Below are 16056 nucleotides of genomic sequence, written 5' to 3'. Positions count from 1 at the left end.
GGTCACTTGAGAAGTCAATGTGTAGTATATTGGTTACATCTATGAGTGGTGTAAGCACAACGAGTGTACCTACAGCTCAGGACTATCTCAGCACGCAGCTGCAGCAAGCCTAGAGACTGTGGACCATTGTCGGCAGACATGGGCAATGCCTTAACACTTTATTGGCAAGATGCAGTCCTGCAGAGCTTCCACATAATATTCCAATCAAGACCAATCCCCAAGTCCAACTTCTATGTTCACCATTATATGAATGCAGTCCCCCCTGTGTGATGAAAGATCAACATAACACACAAATCAGAAATTATTTCAGTGCCCTTTTTTAAGACCACAAAATGTCGGGTGGGTTGAACTGCGACATGGCCAAGAAATTTAAACGAGGTGATGTTAGGATGAGTTGTACTCTATAATGTAGTACACAGACCCAGAGACATAATGCCCTGCCTGCTTCTTGACCCACGCCTACCAGCAAGTATGTCTCCCACCTTCTTTGGTTTATTATCTGGAACACGCTCTACCAGTGAGTATTTCTGGCCCTTCACTTAAGGGTTTTGTAAGGTCATGATAGTCTACAGTTTCAGCCATAGGTCACCCAGCTGCCCATGGTTTCAGTCCTTAACAGGTTGGTTCTTCCATCTCTGGCTCTTGCCAGGGTCTCAAATTTAGAACCCAACAGACTTGAAGTACTCTTTCCCTTTAGTCATGGTCTGAGCCATTGTTCCAGATGTAGCTCACAGGGGCTTGCAGCTTCCGTATTTCACTTTATCTTGGTCTCTGCCAGGGTTTGAGATATAGTCTACAGTATGTTTGCAGATTTTGATCCTATGGCTCATGTTGACCTTCTCTTGCCTCTCGTTTAATAACCAACCAGACACCTTCTATACAGTAGGCTGTCAGAAGTTGTAGTATACTTGATTACCTGCATTAAGCCCCTGTTAACTGCATTTGCATTACCTTTACTATATCTCACTGTCATTGGTCAAGTCATGATTTTTATCAGGTGTGTGGACTGTTGTCTACAGATTTTGCATATTAGCATAGTTAGTTTCCAAACCAATTGATTTAACTCAGTTATCACATGTTCACAGCAGCAAGAGCAAAAGCGCTCACTCTGCCATGTTGAAGTCAGGTGGGACTGTCATGGCAGCTGCTGTTGGAGCTTAAGCCCTTTCCACGCAGGTGTTTGCGTGTTACTATTGGACTGTGGGTGGCTGGTGACTGTTGTTCAAGGGGGAGGTGCAAAGGGGAAAGCAAACTGCTATACGTACTTGCAAACACACTGCTATCCTACAGTAATTTTCCGTACCTTTGTGCGGAACACCTTCAGGACATCTACAGAAGTCTGAGAACATGCAAAAAGCAGCCAATGAAGTTTAAAAAGATCCTTTATTATTTGTTTTATCTTAGTTTTCTGAACGAACGTTAGGCAGAATTGCATGCATTACCCTCTGGGACGACCACATACAATTAGGACTACAGGTGTAAGCCAAACAAACCTTTGGTATAAGTCTGTACCACACAGTTTCTGGTAGCGAGCTGAACAGCCAGGCTTATCTCAAGAGTGAATGAGAGCAGTACAAGAGGTCACACAGAGGCCTTCAATCACAGTGGTTCAAGTAGACACTTATACTCAAGGTTTCTTGGTAAAACACTTATTAATTTATTAAACAATCATTTAGAAAACATTCACTAGATGGAGGCAACTTAATATTATACACAAACACACTTCAGTACTGAACCAGAAAGTTTCTGAAGAAGTTAGGCCCCCTGAAGTAGGAGAAAAATGGCACTTCAGTTACTTTCAATGGTAGTAAAAGACACAAGTTAAGTAGAATAGATCATAAACACTTTCTCAGGCAGTGCAAATAGTTTCATTTCACAAGATGAATCAATTTAGTTCAATAGGCATAGGCCAAAGTCAATGGACTAGTGTCTTGCATAGGAAAGAACAGTTCTTGTAGTAAATGGTAAAGTCTTTGCAAAAGTCCTCAGAAGTAGTTTAGACGAAAAAGGATCATATGTTGGGTCATAAGCTGATTAGGCCTGCAAGTTGGAAAAGTTACACAAACTTTCACTGCAAGAGTGGCGTTCTCTCAATCGGATTGGCACAGTACCTTAGTATGAAGCAAAAGATGCAGCTGCAGATCTCACTGTTCCTGAGCCTCAGTCATGGGGACAAGAGGGAGGACATCGGGGGACTCCTGCACTGCGCGGCATCGACGGAAAACGCTGACAAAATGGAGTCACTTCAGTTCCAGTAACTGTAATTCAAGCACACAAGCTGGTGTCCCTCTTCCTGGTTAATCCTAACCAGCCTTGAGAATGGTATGCAGGTGTCTTACGGGTTGATTGGTCCCAGAAACTCAAAGAAAGAAGTCGTCCTTGGAGGGGCTTCTCTGTCATGATGAACTTGGCAATTCGGACCTGCAGCAGGGCTTCACCGGGCAAACCACTGGTCCAGGAGTTGCAGCAGCCATCCTCTTCCAGCTCTTCTTCGGTTCTTTCGTTCCTGTGGTCGACTTTGCTTTCCAGTGCAAGAGACTCACCTTTTAAACAGTTCACTCCCTTTCATTCCAGCGTAGCTGTCACTCACCCAGCAGGGTGGCTGTCCTTGCCGGATAGTCGGCCAGCCAATCACATCAGAGTGCATTTGGGTCTCCTAGTAGACAAAAGCACAGGGAGTTTCAGGCACCTCCCTCACTTCCTGCCCACCCCATACACTCAGATGCCAGAGGCGGCCTTCAGTCCTGAAGCCTGTCAAAGGCACACGAAAAAAGGGACCAAACCTGGATTGGCGTGCAGAGACAAACTCTAGAAGGACCTTTCCAAAAAGAAACAGCGAAAAAAGAAGACGGGACCTGTTTAAACAAAGGGGCTTGAGGCGCCATCTTGAAAAACATGGCATCCGTGATTTTTAGCTACCAGTGTTCGCAGTTGGGAAAAATCATGGTAGTTCTTTGTAAAACCACTGCCACCAGCCTTTTCAACAGGAAAGGGTAGCATTTGACTGATACATTAGTATTTAAACACAGGGGATACTAGGTAACCCCCCCAGCACTCCATTGGAAGATGGTGTGTGCTGGGTCTAAGAATTTGGAAAGACTAGTAAAGTCAATTTCACTTTACATTCTCTGGGAAACAATAGTTCATCCCAGTGAAGGTATTTAAACCTTTGGGAAGTCTAAAAGACATCCCTGTGTCACTGCACTGAAGGTGCTGCGTGACACACATGAAAAGATGATGCCTATGGAGTTGTCTAAAACTCCATAATCAAAGAATACAAGAGTAAAACACACATCAAAATACATGAGTAGGGAAAAAGGGTCACACTCTTTCCAGGTAAAAAAATCAAGTCCTCAAAATCCAGCAAAGTTGCTGGGGGTCTTTAAGGTGAACGGAATTAGCACATTTATGAGAATTCTCCCTAACAATGAAATGTCCTGTTCTTTTGTTTATCAATAGTTTTACTCTGCATAATCTAATAAAGTCGTCTAGGAATTTGGGAGCTGATGCACCGTTCCAACTCTGCATAGTATTTTCATTTAGTCTAATAAAGTGTCAACATCTGTATCGTGTGTTCCATATATAAAAATGTTCATGCCTGCACTCAGTCCCTCAGAACCACCCTGCTTAAACCAACATCTTCAGTCAGTGCAACCTTGTTCCCCATGCTAGTATGATAAAGTATTGTACTCTAGCTTTGACTCACATTATCCCTCTCAGTAGCAGCTATATTTTTCTTCTGCAAGTATTAGATGGTTAATAGCCAGACGTGTATAGTGCATGACAAGCATTAGATTTAAACGAAAATTGCCTTCACAGATACCATGTTTAAAAGAACATAAGTGGACCTTACCAGCAACATCTAGTTAAGGTGCAGGGTTGGGGCGGCAGCTCCAAGTATGTCCCAGGACTAATAGTGATCTTTGAAGGATCACTATTTGTAGGGAGAAAGTTGTGAGCAAGGTGCTGGTGTGACACATGAATACATTTTGCATACAGAATATCTGCACAATTAGAACAATTAGGGTTGATCATAAAAGTAACCAACATAAATGTTGTTGTTCCCCAGCACATCCTCTCTAAGTGATTCCGATTCTCAGAGGCAATGGTACAAGGTAGCCCTTGCTCCAGCGAAACATTGTCTAGAAACAGCCAAACCATGGCTAGGTGCTAAAAAGAAGGTACAGCTGCTTGTAGTAGACATTCTAAGGTGAACATATAGAAGAGTCGGTGAGAGTGAGAGGGAAAGAGAGAGTAGGTGAGACATATTCTACAGGATATTGGTATAGAGCAAATGGGGGAAGCAACCAGCAGTGATGTATTTCAGTGGGAATTGCTGTATCCTATTTCAAATACACAGCACGAATTGAACTCACAATGACCAATGAAATTGACTTTTTTCTCAGGGGAGTATCCACTTACTTGGCTGTTGGGTCAGGTGGATGTTTATCTGTTAACTCTTTCTTTTGCTGGTTTCTGATTGAACTCCAAATGCTAGTATACCGCCCGAAGAAAAGTTCAGCTATTTGTAGTGTATGGTTGCCTTAGTGCAGAAGTTGTTTACTTCTGTTCAGATCTGTCGCTTCACCTGCTCGTTCTTAGCAAATACTATAGTTCGGTAATTTAAAATGCAGTATTGATGACCAGCTGGACTCACGGTCCATGTTGCTGTGTCACATCATTAATTTCCGATTATGTTAATAGTTATTTTTTGCAGTACATGAATGGTGCAAGTGCCCTTGGTTCTTTCACAATAGGGCACTTCAGATGTTGTGCAGTTGTGTTGTGACGTCACACTTGCTATGCAATTGCTAAACTTGATACTTTGCCTGAGTATACTTTTAAAGTAATATAAGTGATGGCAACTGCATCTATTAAGTCTATTATGTGTTTTTAGTATTTCAGCCGAAGGAGAAGAAAAAGATGTTTTAAAAGCCAAAGCCTTGGAGCTTTCTCTACGGTACAGTTTTGTCACACCTCTGACATCTATGGTTGTAACTAAACCAGACATTGAAGCAAAGAACACAACCCTGGTGGCTGATAAGCTCACTGAAGGTAGATTGATGCGTGTGCATGCTTCACCTAAATGGATCTTGTTTAAGACATAGTATACTATATTCTGCTGTTTGCTGTGCGTTTCTGCAATCAGTGTTATGTCAATGTGTACATGTTTCAGATATTCCCATTTTGCAATTGTCTTTCTCTGTTTAATTTATTATGGACAGGTTAACCAGGTGGATGGAAGGCATCCATGGCAGTACCCCATGGCATTGCCTCAGGGACCAACCAAACTTTTAGCTGTCCACTGTAACAGATATTAACACCTGGGCCAGGGGTCCTGTGCCAATCAGATTGCTCAGAACACGGACGGAAGCACACAGCAGCTCGTGCCAACCTGCCTTCTCGCCCCCGCTCCCTCACTTCCCCACTTTTCTCCCCTTCCCCTACTGTCACCAGACCCCCCACTTACCTGTATGAGCTGCAGTGCCACTTTTCTCATGTCCGCCGGCCACCATAAAAATGGCAGAGGGTCTCAGCTCGCAGCTTCACTTGCATTTTCATAGCAGCTATGGTGTGTGAGTGTGTCTTTGACACAATGGGTGGCGTGCTTGCCACCTATTGTTCCAAAGAAATACATTGCTATTAGAACCTTGGGATTTTAACCCAGTGTGCGTATAGCCATAATTACGCATTAGGAGGGGCGTTCTGACTGGCAATGTCCCAGGGCCCGAGGTAATGGTACACGTGGTTAAATCAGCAGGCTTTTTTGTGTGGAGTTTTTTGTCAAAAATGTTCGAAAAATATGCGTGGGTGGGGAATAGGGACTAGATAATAGGAAAGATGGAACTTTGGGGGGGAAGCACCACAAATATTAACAGACAAATGTAGATGAGTTTTTTGGGCAGAAACTGTTCAGCAAAAACTCCTTGAAAAAAACTCTGGTGATCTAAGAACATTGAACCGAGTTAATGGGACCGAGTGAACTCTCAGAAAACATTTTTAAGGCTAAATCAGGTCTCTCCAAGCCACCTTAACACTCCATGGTGAACACCCTTGACCGCAATCTCAAACGTGAAACATGCATGAATTAACTGGGTCAACAAACAATGTCTCTCACAATGCCAATCATACCAAATATAGGGTAGTCACCAGTCTCATTAGAATAGACACTGCATCTGCAAAATCACCCACAGAATATCTGCACACAAAACATAGGTTCTCCTGTTCTGTACGTAGCAACACCACAGCAATAGTTACTTTGCTGGGACGAATGGATGGACAGAAAACACAGGCGTCCTCAGTAGCGTTCATCACTTTATTATACACAACCGTCTATAGGGTAATCTACAAATCAACAAAGAATACATGATACTAATACTAAGGGTGTCAGGATGGCATAGATCAATGTGATGCTGGAAGTTATTTATGGAAATGGACCTTCCCTTCTCCGCTCATACTTCTATATAGTGACAGGAATATAGATATGAGTAAGATTCTGGCTCCAACTTACATCGTCAGGAATTAAACACCCAGTACACATATTTGCCCCTCAGTAGCATCAGCCAGTCTGTGCATTGTCTCCACATTTTCAGCACATTTCTTCTCCCCTTACCTAGGCACATATGGGGGCCTCGGATATTATCACACATTAGCTACATATATAATTTCTGGGCTGATAACATTTTACATTTTTCTACTAGCAAGTATCTCTTCCCTTTGCTTATTGTGTGTCTCAGGCTTTGCTTCTGTAAACTATCCAACATAGGTCGCTTCCTGGGCCAATAACTCATCTCTTCTCTCTCAGCATCTCGTCCTTTCCCAATCCTTGGGAAATATCTTTCCATTGTCTTTTGTGCTTATCTCCTTTGCGGTTTTAGTTCTCTGCCAGTGTCGAAGATCTAGTCAACAGCGGGTTCTTGACTTTCTCTCCACCTATGTGTCCAGCCTCGGCCAGGGTCTGTGATCTAGCTCTCAGCAGGTTTCTAGCTGTCTCTTGGTCTTTGGGTCTGGTTTCTACCAAGGTATGAGATAAATGTCCCAGCTGGCATGTGGTTATTTCTTTCAAGTTTGTGCTTTTGGTAGGACACAGGGTCTGGCTTTCTCCAATGATCTCCTTCTATGCTCTTTCTGCCTCCAGTAAGGTAGCCTGGTCGGTGGCACTCCCTTCAGAGCCTTATGCCATTTTAAATGGTGGTCGATTACTCAGATTGTTCAACTTACATCTTAATGGTCTATTCCACTGCTCTCTCGAACCCTGCTAATGAATGTTTATTTCCCATTCTCCATTAGTCTCTGACTAGTGGTTCCTGCAGGTCTTGATTTCTGCATTTCCTGTTTGTAATCGGGCCGCTTATTGAGAGACTACAGTGGCAATATGTTTGTGCCGTTTGGTCTGGCCGGCGTGGTACCCATCGCAGGAGTTGAATGCTTGTCATTGGGCGCTTGTGAGCCATGAATCAACTCCGTGATCAGTCTGTGAATTTGGTTCCCCAGGGGATGGGAGTGGTGGGACTGCACGATACTTAACCTCGTCTCATGCACTCTGGGACCTGTGTGGCCAATCCATGTGAAGTTCTCTTTTTTAGTGTCATTAGTAGAATCAGGGCACTGCGCTGTTAGAATGTGTTTGTATCAGTATATACAAACTAAGGTGTGTGAAGGTGGAAAACTTTGAGTGCTCGGAGTGCCAGGGTGAGTATTTGAGGTGTGGAAACAGTGCTGTGTGCTAGTATTATGTCTTAGACATGCACTCAGATCCGGATGTTGCAGGGGAGGTGAGGGGTGAAAGTTGTCCCTCAGCTGTAGAATGTTTGTGGAACACAGTGGTACTCCTATTAGTTCATGGATAGAGGCTGCAGAGCAGCAACCCCTGATTTTGGGGAATATGCGGCAGAACGAGTTGCACGTGGGAATACTTTCAGTACCTCCTCTAGGTAGGACATCATATGGTGGGCAGGAATCACTGAACCCCAGAGCTCCTCAGAGTGCCATGGCAGGGTCAAATAATATAACTTCATCACATACCCTTTGTGTTTCCTTACAGCTCTCACTTGCCCGCAGCCAGCAATACAGGTTTAGGTAAGAAAGGCATTAAAGAGTCCGTAACCAGAACCATCTCCCCCTTGGCCTTGAGAACTAGATTGGCCTTTGGATATTTTTCCTGACCCCATGTGCACATGTGATTTAGACTGTCACATGTATGTTTACCACTTTTGGATACACTTCATCTGACCTAATGGACTTCTGTCGACTACCCAACTCTACCAACACCAGGCGCTAGCACTTCTATGATGGGCTAATCATTGTATGTATGCATGCATGAAGGCATGAAGATATACTTTTATAAAGCTCAACATCAGGGGTGTTATAAAGCTCAACATTCAAGAGAAGATCGCTTGGTGCTGTAAAAGGACATGTTCAACAGTGGTTTCTGTGTAGATGAAAACAGCTGCCTCAATTACAAGGGTGTAATTCTTCTAAATAGGACTGTTTTTAAAGAATTTCTGAATGACAATAAAGTATCAATTTATGTAATCATAGAATGCATGCTATTTCACAATTTGAATTCCTAAACTCTGAGTGTTTAAATGCCCATCCCAGCTTTCTGAAATTTAGAAATAAGGATACACAGTGATCGCAGGCACCTGGTTGGATGATAACATTGATATCGTGTTTCTCCAGCACTTTTTTTATCAGTCCTTTACTCACTGGTATTATCCTGTTCCTGGAGGGACAAATAACACTAATAGGCTTCTCTCCCTCGTCTCTGTGGGCTTTCCATCCCCTGCCCAGGCACCCCTAAATCCTAGGTCCCCAGGTTTCCCCACTAGTGAGCGCCTGAAAGCAAATGCATGTTATGTCTATATCCCTCTTGTGTTCTCATAAGTGTTCCTCTCGCTGTATGTTCAAGAGAGGTGATGGTTTATTTGTGCCAATTGCAGACACCCTGGTCCTTTCTGACACTTACCCCACTCCTCTCTATATTTCCTAAATCTTGCTCTACACTTATTCCATCCTACTCCTGTGCTCCTCCATGTCCCAACTCCCGCTCTCTCTTGCCCTTTCATATCTCCTGTCCCTCTGATGATCCACAATCTCTCTCCTTCTCCTCTCACCTTTATCCCACTCCTTTCCTCTTCTTTCTCTGGATCCCTCTCTTCACCTCTCATTATGTCCTCACCTCTCACTACACCCGTCTTGTCTCCTCTCACTACACCCCTCTACTCACCTCTCATCACGCCCCTCTTCTCACATCTTACGATATTCCTTCTCACCTCTCACTACATTGATCGTCTCTCTACTACACACCATACTCAGGCATATGGCGCCCTGCTCACCATTCCAATACACTCACCTCAGTAGTCTCACTATCCTCACTGTCACATCTCTCCTGTACCATGATCTTCACACCCCACTCCTACACCCGTCTCTTAGTTTTCCCCAACAATCACTCATACTTGATGTACCTGCTACATTTAATCCCTGTATCCTTATCTCCCACTGCCACACTCTTGAACAAACCTGTATCGCTTTCCCTCACAATAAATGAGTACCAGCCTCGGTTGGGATGATGTATGTAAATAAGTTCTATGTGCAGCACTTGGGCATAAGCGCTATATAAATATATAAATAAAAAAACAATACTGGTGACTTACAGAGGTAACATTAACCTAAGGGGGCAAGTGTTTCAAACTAAAGAGGAAAACTATTGACATATACAAAAGTACATTAATAAGCGTCACTGAAGGCCGTGGTGGGGTCGGGTAGGCAAGATGGGGGAGAGGGCAGAGGGAGCTCCCTGTGCAGGCTATGACAGTTATGGGTAGGGGGTTCCAGTGGAGCGGGGGTGAGTAGGGAAAAATGCCGGAAGTAGGAGGAGGCACACAGATGGTATGGGACGGTGAGTTTGAGTGTATAGAACTGTTGATTAAACTGAGATAAATCAGACAGGTACTGAGGAGCAAGACCATTGATAGCTTTGAAGACTTGGGGAGGTAACTTGAAAAGATAGTGTTTGTGCAGTTGTCATTAGACGTCGGGGAGGATCTGGGTAGGTTGTAGAAGTTTGTAGCAAAGTTGAGGACTTTTTCTAGAAGAAAGGAGGAGTAGAGAGTAAGGCCTACGAGTAGGCTTAAGCAGTAGTCAGATTTTCTGAGCATGAAAGTGGGCATTACAGTTTTTGTAGAGTGATGAGTAAAATATAACTCTTTTTCCCAATGTTGAGGGGGTTAATACTACCAGTAGAGGTGGTGATAGTGATGAATTCTTGCAGTCATAGGTCGCTATCAAAGAGTTCAGCATGAGGCAACGGAGAGCCATCCAGTGATGAATTTCAGTGAGCCAGTTTGTAATTCATTCCAAGATGGAGAGGGTGAAGAAGGGAAAGGAGAACAATATCTCAGTGTCATCAGCAAAAAGATGGTGGTGGTGAAAGCAAATGTTAGAGATAAGTATTCCTAGGGCAGAGGTATAAAGGGTGAAGAGCAGAGGTCTGTATACTGATCCTTGGTGGACGCTGACAGGGGCAGGGGTGGGGTCAGTGGTTTGCCAGTTTCAAGAGACAAAAACTGCTTAAACCATTTTGAATTATCTTTGCATTTTCTGAATTCTGAGCACTGGTTCAAATGTTAGATTTTCTGGCCACTGATCTCTTTCCAATTTCTGTGAAATATCCTGCAACATGCTCTTATGCTTTTTTTTCCTTCATGTTCTGGTCTTTGTCAGCACCTTAGATATAGCATTCAGTAGGCTCTCTTCTTATGTGTCTGGACTCTGTCAGTGACACATATCCCTAATCCAGCTTTTAGGTCTGTTTTGCGCTCTATGCCCTGTCTCTGCCAGGGTCTGATATGTAGTACTCTGCAAGATTGTAGCTCTTCTACTCTCAAGTGTCCCTTCTTGCTCTGTCCCAGGGTCTGGCACTCACATATGCTTTCCTTCTCTGCCCCCTCTACCTGTAGAATGGTAGCCCAAACTGTGGCACTGCATACAGGACCTTGTGCCCTTTTATAGTCCGATTGATTACTCTGACTGCTAGATATATTTAATTTTGTGTTTTCCTCTGCTCTCTCGAATCCTAGCCCCTGATTTCATATTCCTTATTCTCCATTAGGCTGGGAGGTGTTTTGCCTTGTTCTTGATTTCTATACGCCAGCCTCTAATCTAGATCAATAAGAGACTGTGCCGTGGCAAATTAATTTTTTAAAATGTTGCTGCCATTTTCAGGCCAGGAGAACATTTTTGTTCCAGTGCACAGCCCATAGTGCGAGATGGTTGCTTGCTGGCGTGTTTGAGTGATCCATGGATTGACTAGTAGTGGTCTGGTTAGTGTCACTCGTGGTGGGATGGAGCAGGTGGGGTTGCAGATCAGTCATCTGCACGAGCATCCCCAGGACTTTAACAGCCACTTCATCTAATGTTCTCTCTTTCAGTTGGATTCATGGAATGGGGCTGCTGGTGTGGTTTCCTGTGCTGCTTGTATCCGGCAAGGTGGTTAAGTGAGGGCGGTGAATTGACTTGGAGTTACCCATATTAGAGCCTAAGCTTGTGGTTTAGAAGGTGGTGAAGTAACTGCATGTTTTGGTGATGCATTGTGCCTTTACCACATCTGCAATTGTGTGCAATCCTCAATGACCACTCACTCGCTGGGTCGGGGTCATCCGAGATATTCAAGTCAGTCTTATCTTCACTAGTTCCCATGTGTTGCTCCTAGACATCACCTCCTGTCGGATGTATAGTTTGCCATGATCCTGTGCCCCTCGCCTGTGAAAGAATTTGCCAGTTAGTATGTTAATTCCTAGACTTCAAGGCCCACAGGGTTCTTTACTATTGCTTCAGCCAATTTTGATGTTTATTTTTTTCTTTTGTTACCAATCTGAATTTCCCGGTCTTGTCTGCCTTGGCGCGTTTAATAGCTCTAACTGCCCTTCTAAATACACGCTTAGCATCTCGGATTACTCTGTCAAAACTCTTTGGATGACCTTTCTCTATGGCGATCATTCGGTTGCCCTGAATGGCGACCATGCCTTCTGCCAACCTCTTTAGCCATGCTTTCAATCCGTCTGGGGTTAATTACCCCAGAGTAGAAATGTCACTATGGAGGATTTTGGTTACTGCATGCAACGCTCTTTGGAGATTTGCTGTAGACCAGGAGATTCGGTTACCTGCGTGATTACAGACCAAACTCTGTTCATTCTGACACAGGATACATGGGATTGATTGTCAATTTGCAATGATAGAACCCTGTGGTCACTGTTTACCCAGGGATCTACCCAAGCTCTCGGATCCGCTCCAGGTCCACATTACTAACAAAGAAATAGTCAAGGGTGGCCCTGGACTGGCCGTCTCTCCAGATGAACTGTCCCGGAACATCTCTTTCAGCTCTACCATTAAATGAACTCCCATTCGTTCAAGAACGCCAGCCAGCTCCTTCGATTCAAGTTTCACTGCGTCGGCAGCATTACACTTCTACTTTCCACGTTCTTGTACAGGGCACCCTCAGTATCATCAAGGCATCTAGCATTCAAATTGCCCCCAAGTAGAACTGCTCCATGCTCTTCCCTGCCCTCCCGCTTGGAGAGGATTTCCTCTATGGCTTTGTAAATCGTCTCAACTGAGCCAAGTGCAGGGCAGGCATATACATTGACAACGAGCAGTTTATCCTTAACGTTAGGATTCCCCATTTGAACATGTACTGCCATCACGTTTCCAGTCATGGTTGAAAGAGGTATGATTTTAGATTTAAGGGTGTTAGAAATACCAATTATAAGGCCACCAGAAGGTCTTCCCCCGAGTCCCTTTCATGCTGGTACATCGTATATGTGGAACCCATCTATTGCTTTTGAAGAGGTCAACCATGTCTCCTGTAGCATAATGATGTTGAATTTTTGTTAACATCTTAGTGGTCTCGGTGTGCCCCAGCAGGCGCATATGCCCCCTGGTGTTCGAACATGCAATCCTAGTGTTTCAATTGGGCTCGAATCCCTGCATACACAGGGGGCATTCCAACCAGGCCCATCCCAGTTTGTTTTCAGTGTTAATTGGCTGAGGAACGATTTGATAAACTAGTCTTGCGTGCTTATTTTTACCGAGGCACTCTTGACATTTCACGAAACCCTCAATTAGTACGTCTTTGGATATGTCCTTGTCTCGGGTTAGCCCAAGCCTGGTAATGTTTTTTCTTGTGAGCGTGTTTACTGTGCTATTTCGGGTAATGTACAGTGAATACGTGATATGTTATCACTGGCTTCTATTAAAGGCTTAACGAATTCAAAATCACTTCCGTTCAGCACTCTTCGATTGGGTATTCTGTGTAAAACATGGATCAGCTCACTACAGTTGATGCATTTTTTTGTTTTGCAGTTTGTAGCCGTCACAGTTTTGATCTTTTGAGGGTCAATCAGGAATATTTCTTCCAAATCTGTAGGTTCCATTGCCTTAGAATTAGCAGTACTCTGGGCCTGGACTGCACCCCCACGCACATTAGCCCCAGCAACTGCGGCACCAGAAGGCTTGCTTGCAGTGCCTGGCGAAGACTTGTATGTGGATCCAATGTCATCAGGCAGCGTTTCTTCAATAAAGGCAGTGTTTTTATCTTTCATCTGGTTAGAGTCCCAAATTCCCTTTGCGACCTTCGCTTAAGGCTTAGCTCCTTCTTCCTCATTTCTCGTGTTTCAAGACAAGGTTTGGTATTTATTGTGGAATTCAATGGTTCACTCAGTCTTAAGCCATTAGCAGGCACCTGGGCCGTTCTTTTGGGTTGTTTTGTAAGTTTCCCTTGCTCCTGCAACTTGCGTTTTGCCATTCTTCTCTGCTTGCGGGTTAAAAAGATTGTTACATCCTCCACTGAGTTACATTCATCCAGTTGGTTTGTTTGCTCGTTTGCTCTTTTGCACAGTTTGTTTTTGCCAATCTCATAGATTTAACTACGAGTTTCTCATGGATAGCAACCCTAGGAGCTTTGGTTTTAAACTGCTCGTAGTCTAAATCAGTCTGTGCACCCCCAATGTATTTAATTTTTAATTGGTTGGCCAATGATTGGATCACTGCACTCTGTAGGTTCACTTCTTGAAGGATGGTGCCGCACAGTTTTAATAGATTTTAACAGCGAACTGCAATGTGTCATTGCTACCGACTTTCTCCATATCACTATGTATAACAGAATTAGAGATGGACGTTTTTGTTACATTGCACATTTTAGAGCCACCAGTGGGGGCTACAAGTCAGGGTGGTAGATAGTCTAGACAACTGGGTAACCACCAGTGATTTGTCTGAGGATGATGTAGCGGGAGAAAGTTGGGGTGGAAATACTTGAAGTACAGTATGTGCGTTTGTTATCCTGGGCAAGGTTTGTGCCTGTAGAAACCATGACTGCAGGGTCTTGCGCAGGCTGTAACACAGTTCTAGCAGAGAATTATCGATGCTGCCATAGTCAGTACATATTTGATCGTGCTCAGTGAAGATGGCTTGGTCCTCCCAACTCTACCTCTTCGGGCACTCGAGCCTTCCGCTTTGCCCAGCTTCACTGTGAAAACAAGCTTGGATTGTTTCTCTATTTGCATTAGCGACCACGACTCCTGGCTCAGTCCCTTCTTCTGTGCCCATTATTACTGGAGGTTTAGATACGACTTGCTGCAATCTTGTGATAGGCATTTTGTTGTAAGGTTTTTGCGAGCGTTTCCTCACAGCTTTGCTTGTTGTTTTCCCAGGCATCCTCGAGGAGAGGGAGAGACTAGTCTTCGTAGACCTCACTTAGGGCAATTAGGATCGAAAATCGTCCGCTCCTGCACTAAGGTGCTCTGGTGTGCATCTTCCAGTGTTTTGTAAGAAATATGAAAATAGTACTTACAACATAATGTCCCTGTCGCCCTCCGCCAGCACCGGTAAGAGACTGTGCATTCCTCTCGCTCTGCTCCTTTGAGCCCTTTATAAATCAGCTGACCGTCCTCCATGTGAATGAACATGATAGAAAGACGTCAACACGAAAGAGAAGAGTTATCCAGCAACTCTGGTAACACTCAAACATACAAACAAACTCTGCGCTCTCTTCTTTTGTAGCATAGCTCTCAACCATTTATGTCGCAAAAGCGGGTGAAAACACCCCACTTTACTTTTGGCGGGTGAGAGGCCCATTGAAATGAATGGGCGTGCATGAGGTTTGGCGGGTGAGTCCGCTGTTTACAAGGCGGGTGACACCAGCCAAAAGCGTGTGAGTTGGGAGCTATGTTTGTAGACAGAGGGCCAGATTCTCAAAATGGGAAAATGCACAGAGGATTTGTGCTTATTGCTCAAATATGCATGTCAGCCTATTTTCTCACCTGCTCCAGGAGAAGCTGGACAGTGGCATTAAGATGCGCTGACCAGCCCCCTTGCGTACAATATATCGGCATATCAGTGCATGACAAGTTCCCAGCCATGGTTGCTGGGAGTGCATTACACAGAGACAGGCACCTAAAGTGTCTGTCTATGTGAAATGATTGTAATAAAAGCAAGGTTCGTTTGGGGGACAGGAATGGTAGTGTGACAGGCGCGGTTTAAACTCCAGCACTTAAACAAATCCTGACCGGGTCAGAAGTGACCCTGCCAAGAGTTGAATCTCCCCCTGCGATACCCTTAATTTCTGTGCATTTCAAAGCGCCTCTAGTTTGTGAAGTTGGGATGCGCTTTGAAATGAACAGAAATGCCCTGTTATTTGGTCAAATGCAAGGGGTGGAGGGTGGACATCTGAATGACCGCACCTAAAATGCATTTTCAGATGCCCGTTGTGTATTGGGTAGCTCCATTTTTATGGTGCAAGTGAGGAAATGCACTAGGCATCAGGCAGGATCTTTAGATGAAAACACCATTAGACAAATACACGTAAATCATTGCTAAACAATAACATTGCTGAATTTGTCATGTTGACGTTCTAGTGTTAGCAGGGGGGCGGGTGTTCATTGAAGGAAATTGGACGCGGGAAGGGAAGTGACGCCGGTGGGAGGCGGGACCAGTTAGTTCATCTATGTGATTTAAATAAAGACGACGTGCATTGATACCACTCCATCTCCATTCGTTTGT

At 44.2% G+C, this 16056-nt stretch overlaps 1 protein-coding gene across 1 annotated transcript in view; it reads left to right on the top strand.

Moving 5' to 3' along the window:
• The window catches only part of LOC138566371 (inter-alpha-trypsin inhibitor heavy chain H3-like), a 669737-nt gene that overhangs the window by 417519 nt on the left and 236162 nt on the right, over positions 1-16056 (top strand). Inside the window, exon 15 of the mRNA XM_069643540.1 lies at positions 4898-5055. Within this exon, the coding sequence (XP_069499641.1) occupies positions 4898-5055 (158 nt within the window). The remainder of the gene's footprint in view (positions 1-4897; positions 5056-16056) is intronic.

Source organism: Ambystoma mexicanum, chromosome 2p (genome assembly GCF_040938575.1).
Source record: "Ambystoma mexicanum isolate Mex_15411 chromosome 2p, UKY_AmexF1_1, whole genome shotgun sequence".
Taxonomy (NCBI): Eukaryota; Metazoa; Chordata; class Amphibia; order Caudata; family Ambystomatidae; genus Ambystoma; species Ambystoma mexicanum.
The sequence above is the reverse complement of the archived record's forward strand: the minus strand, read 5'-3'. Positions and strand labels throughout refer to the sequence as shown.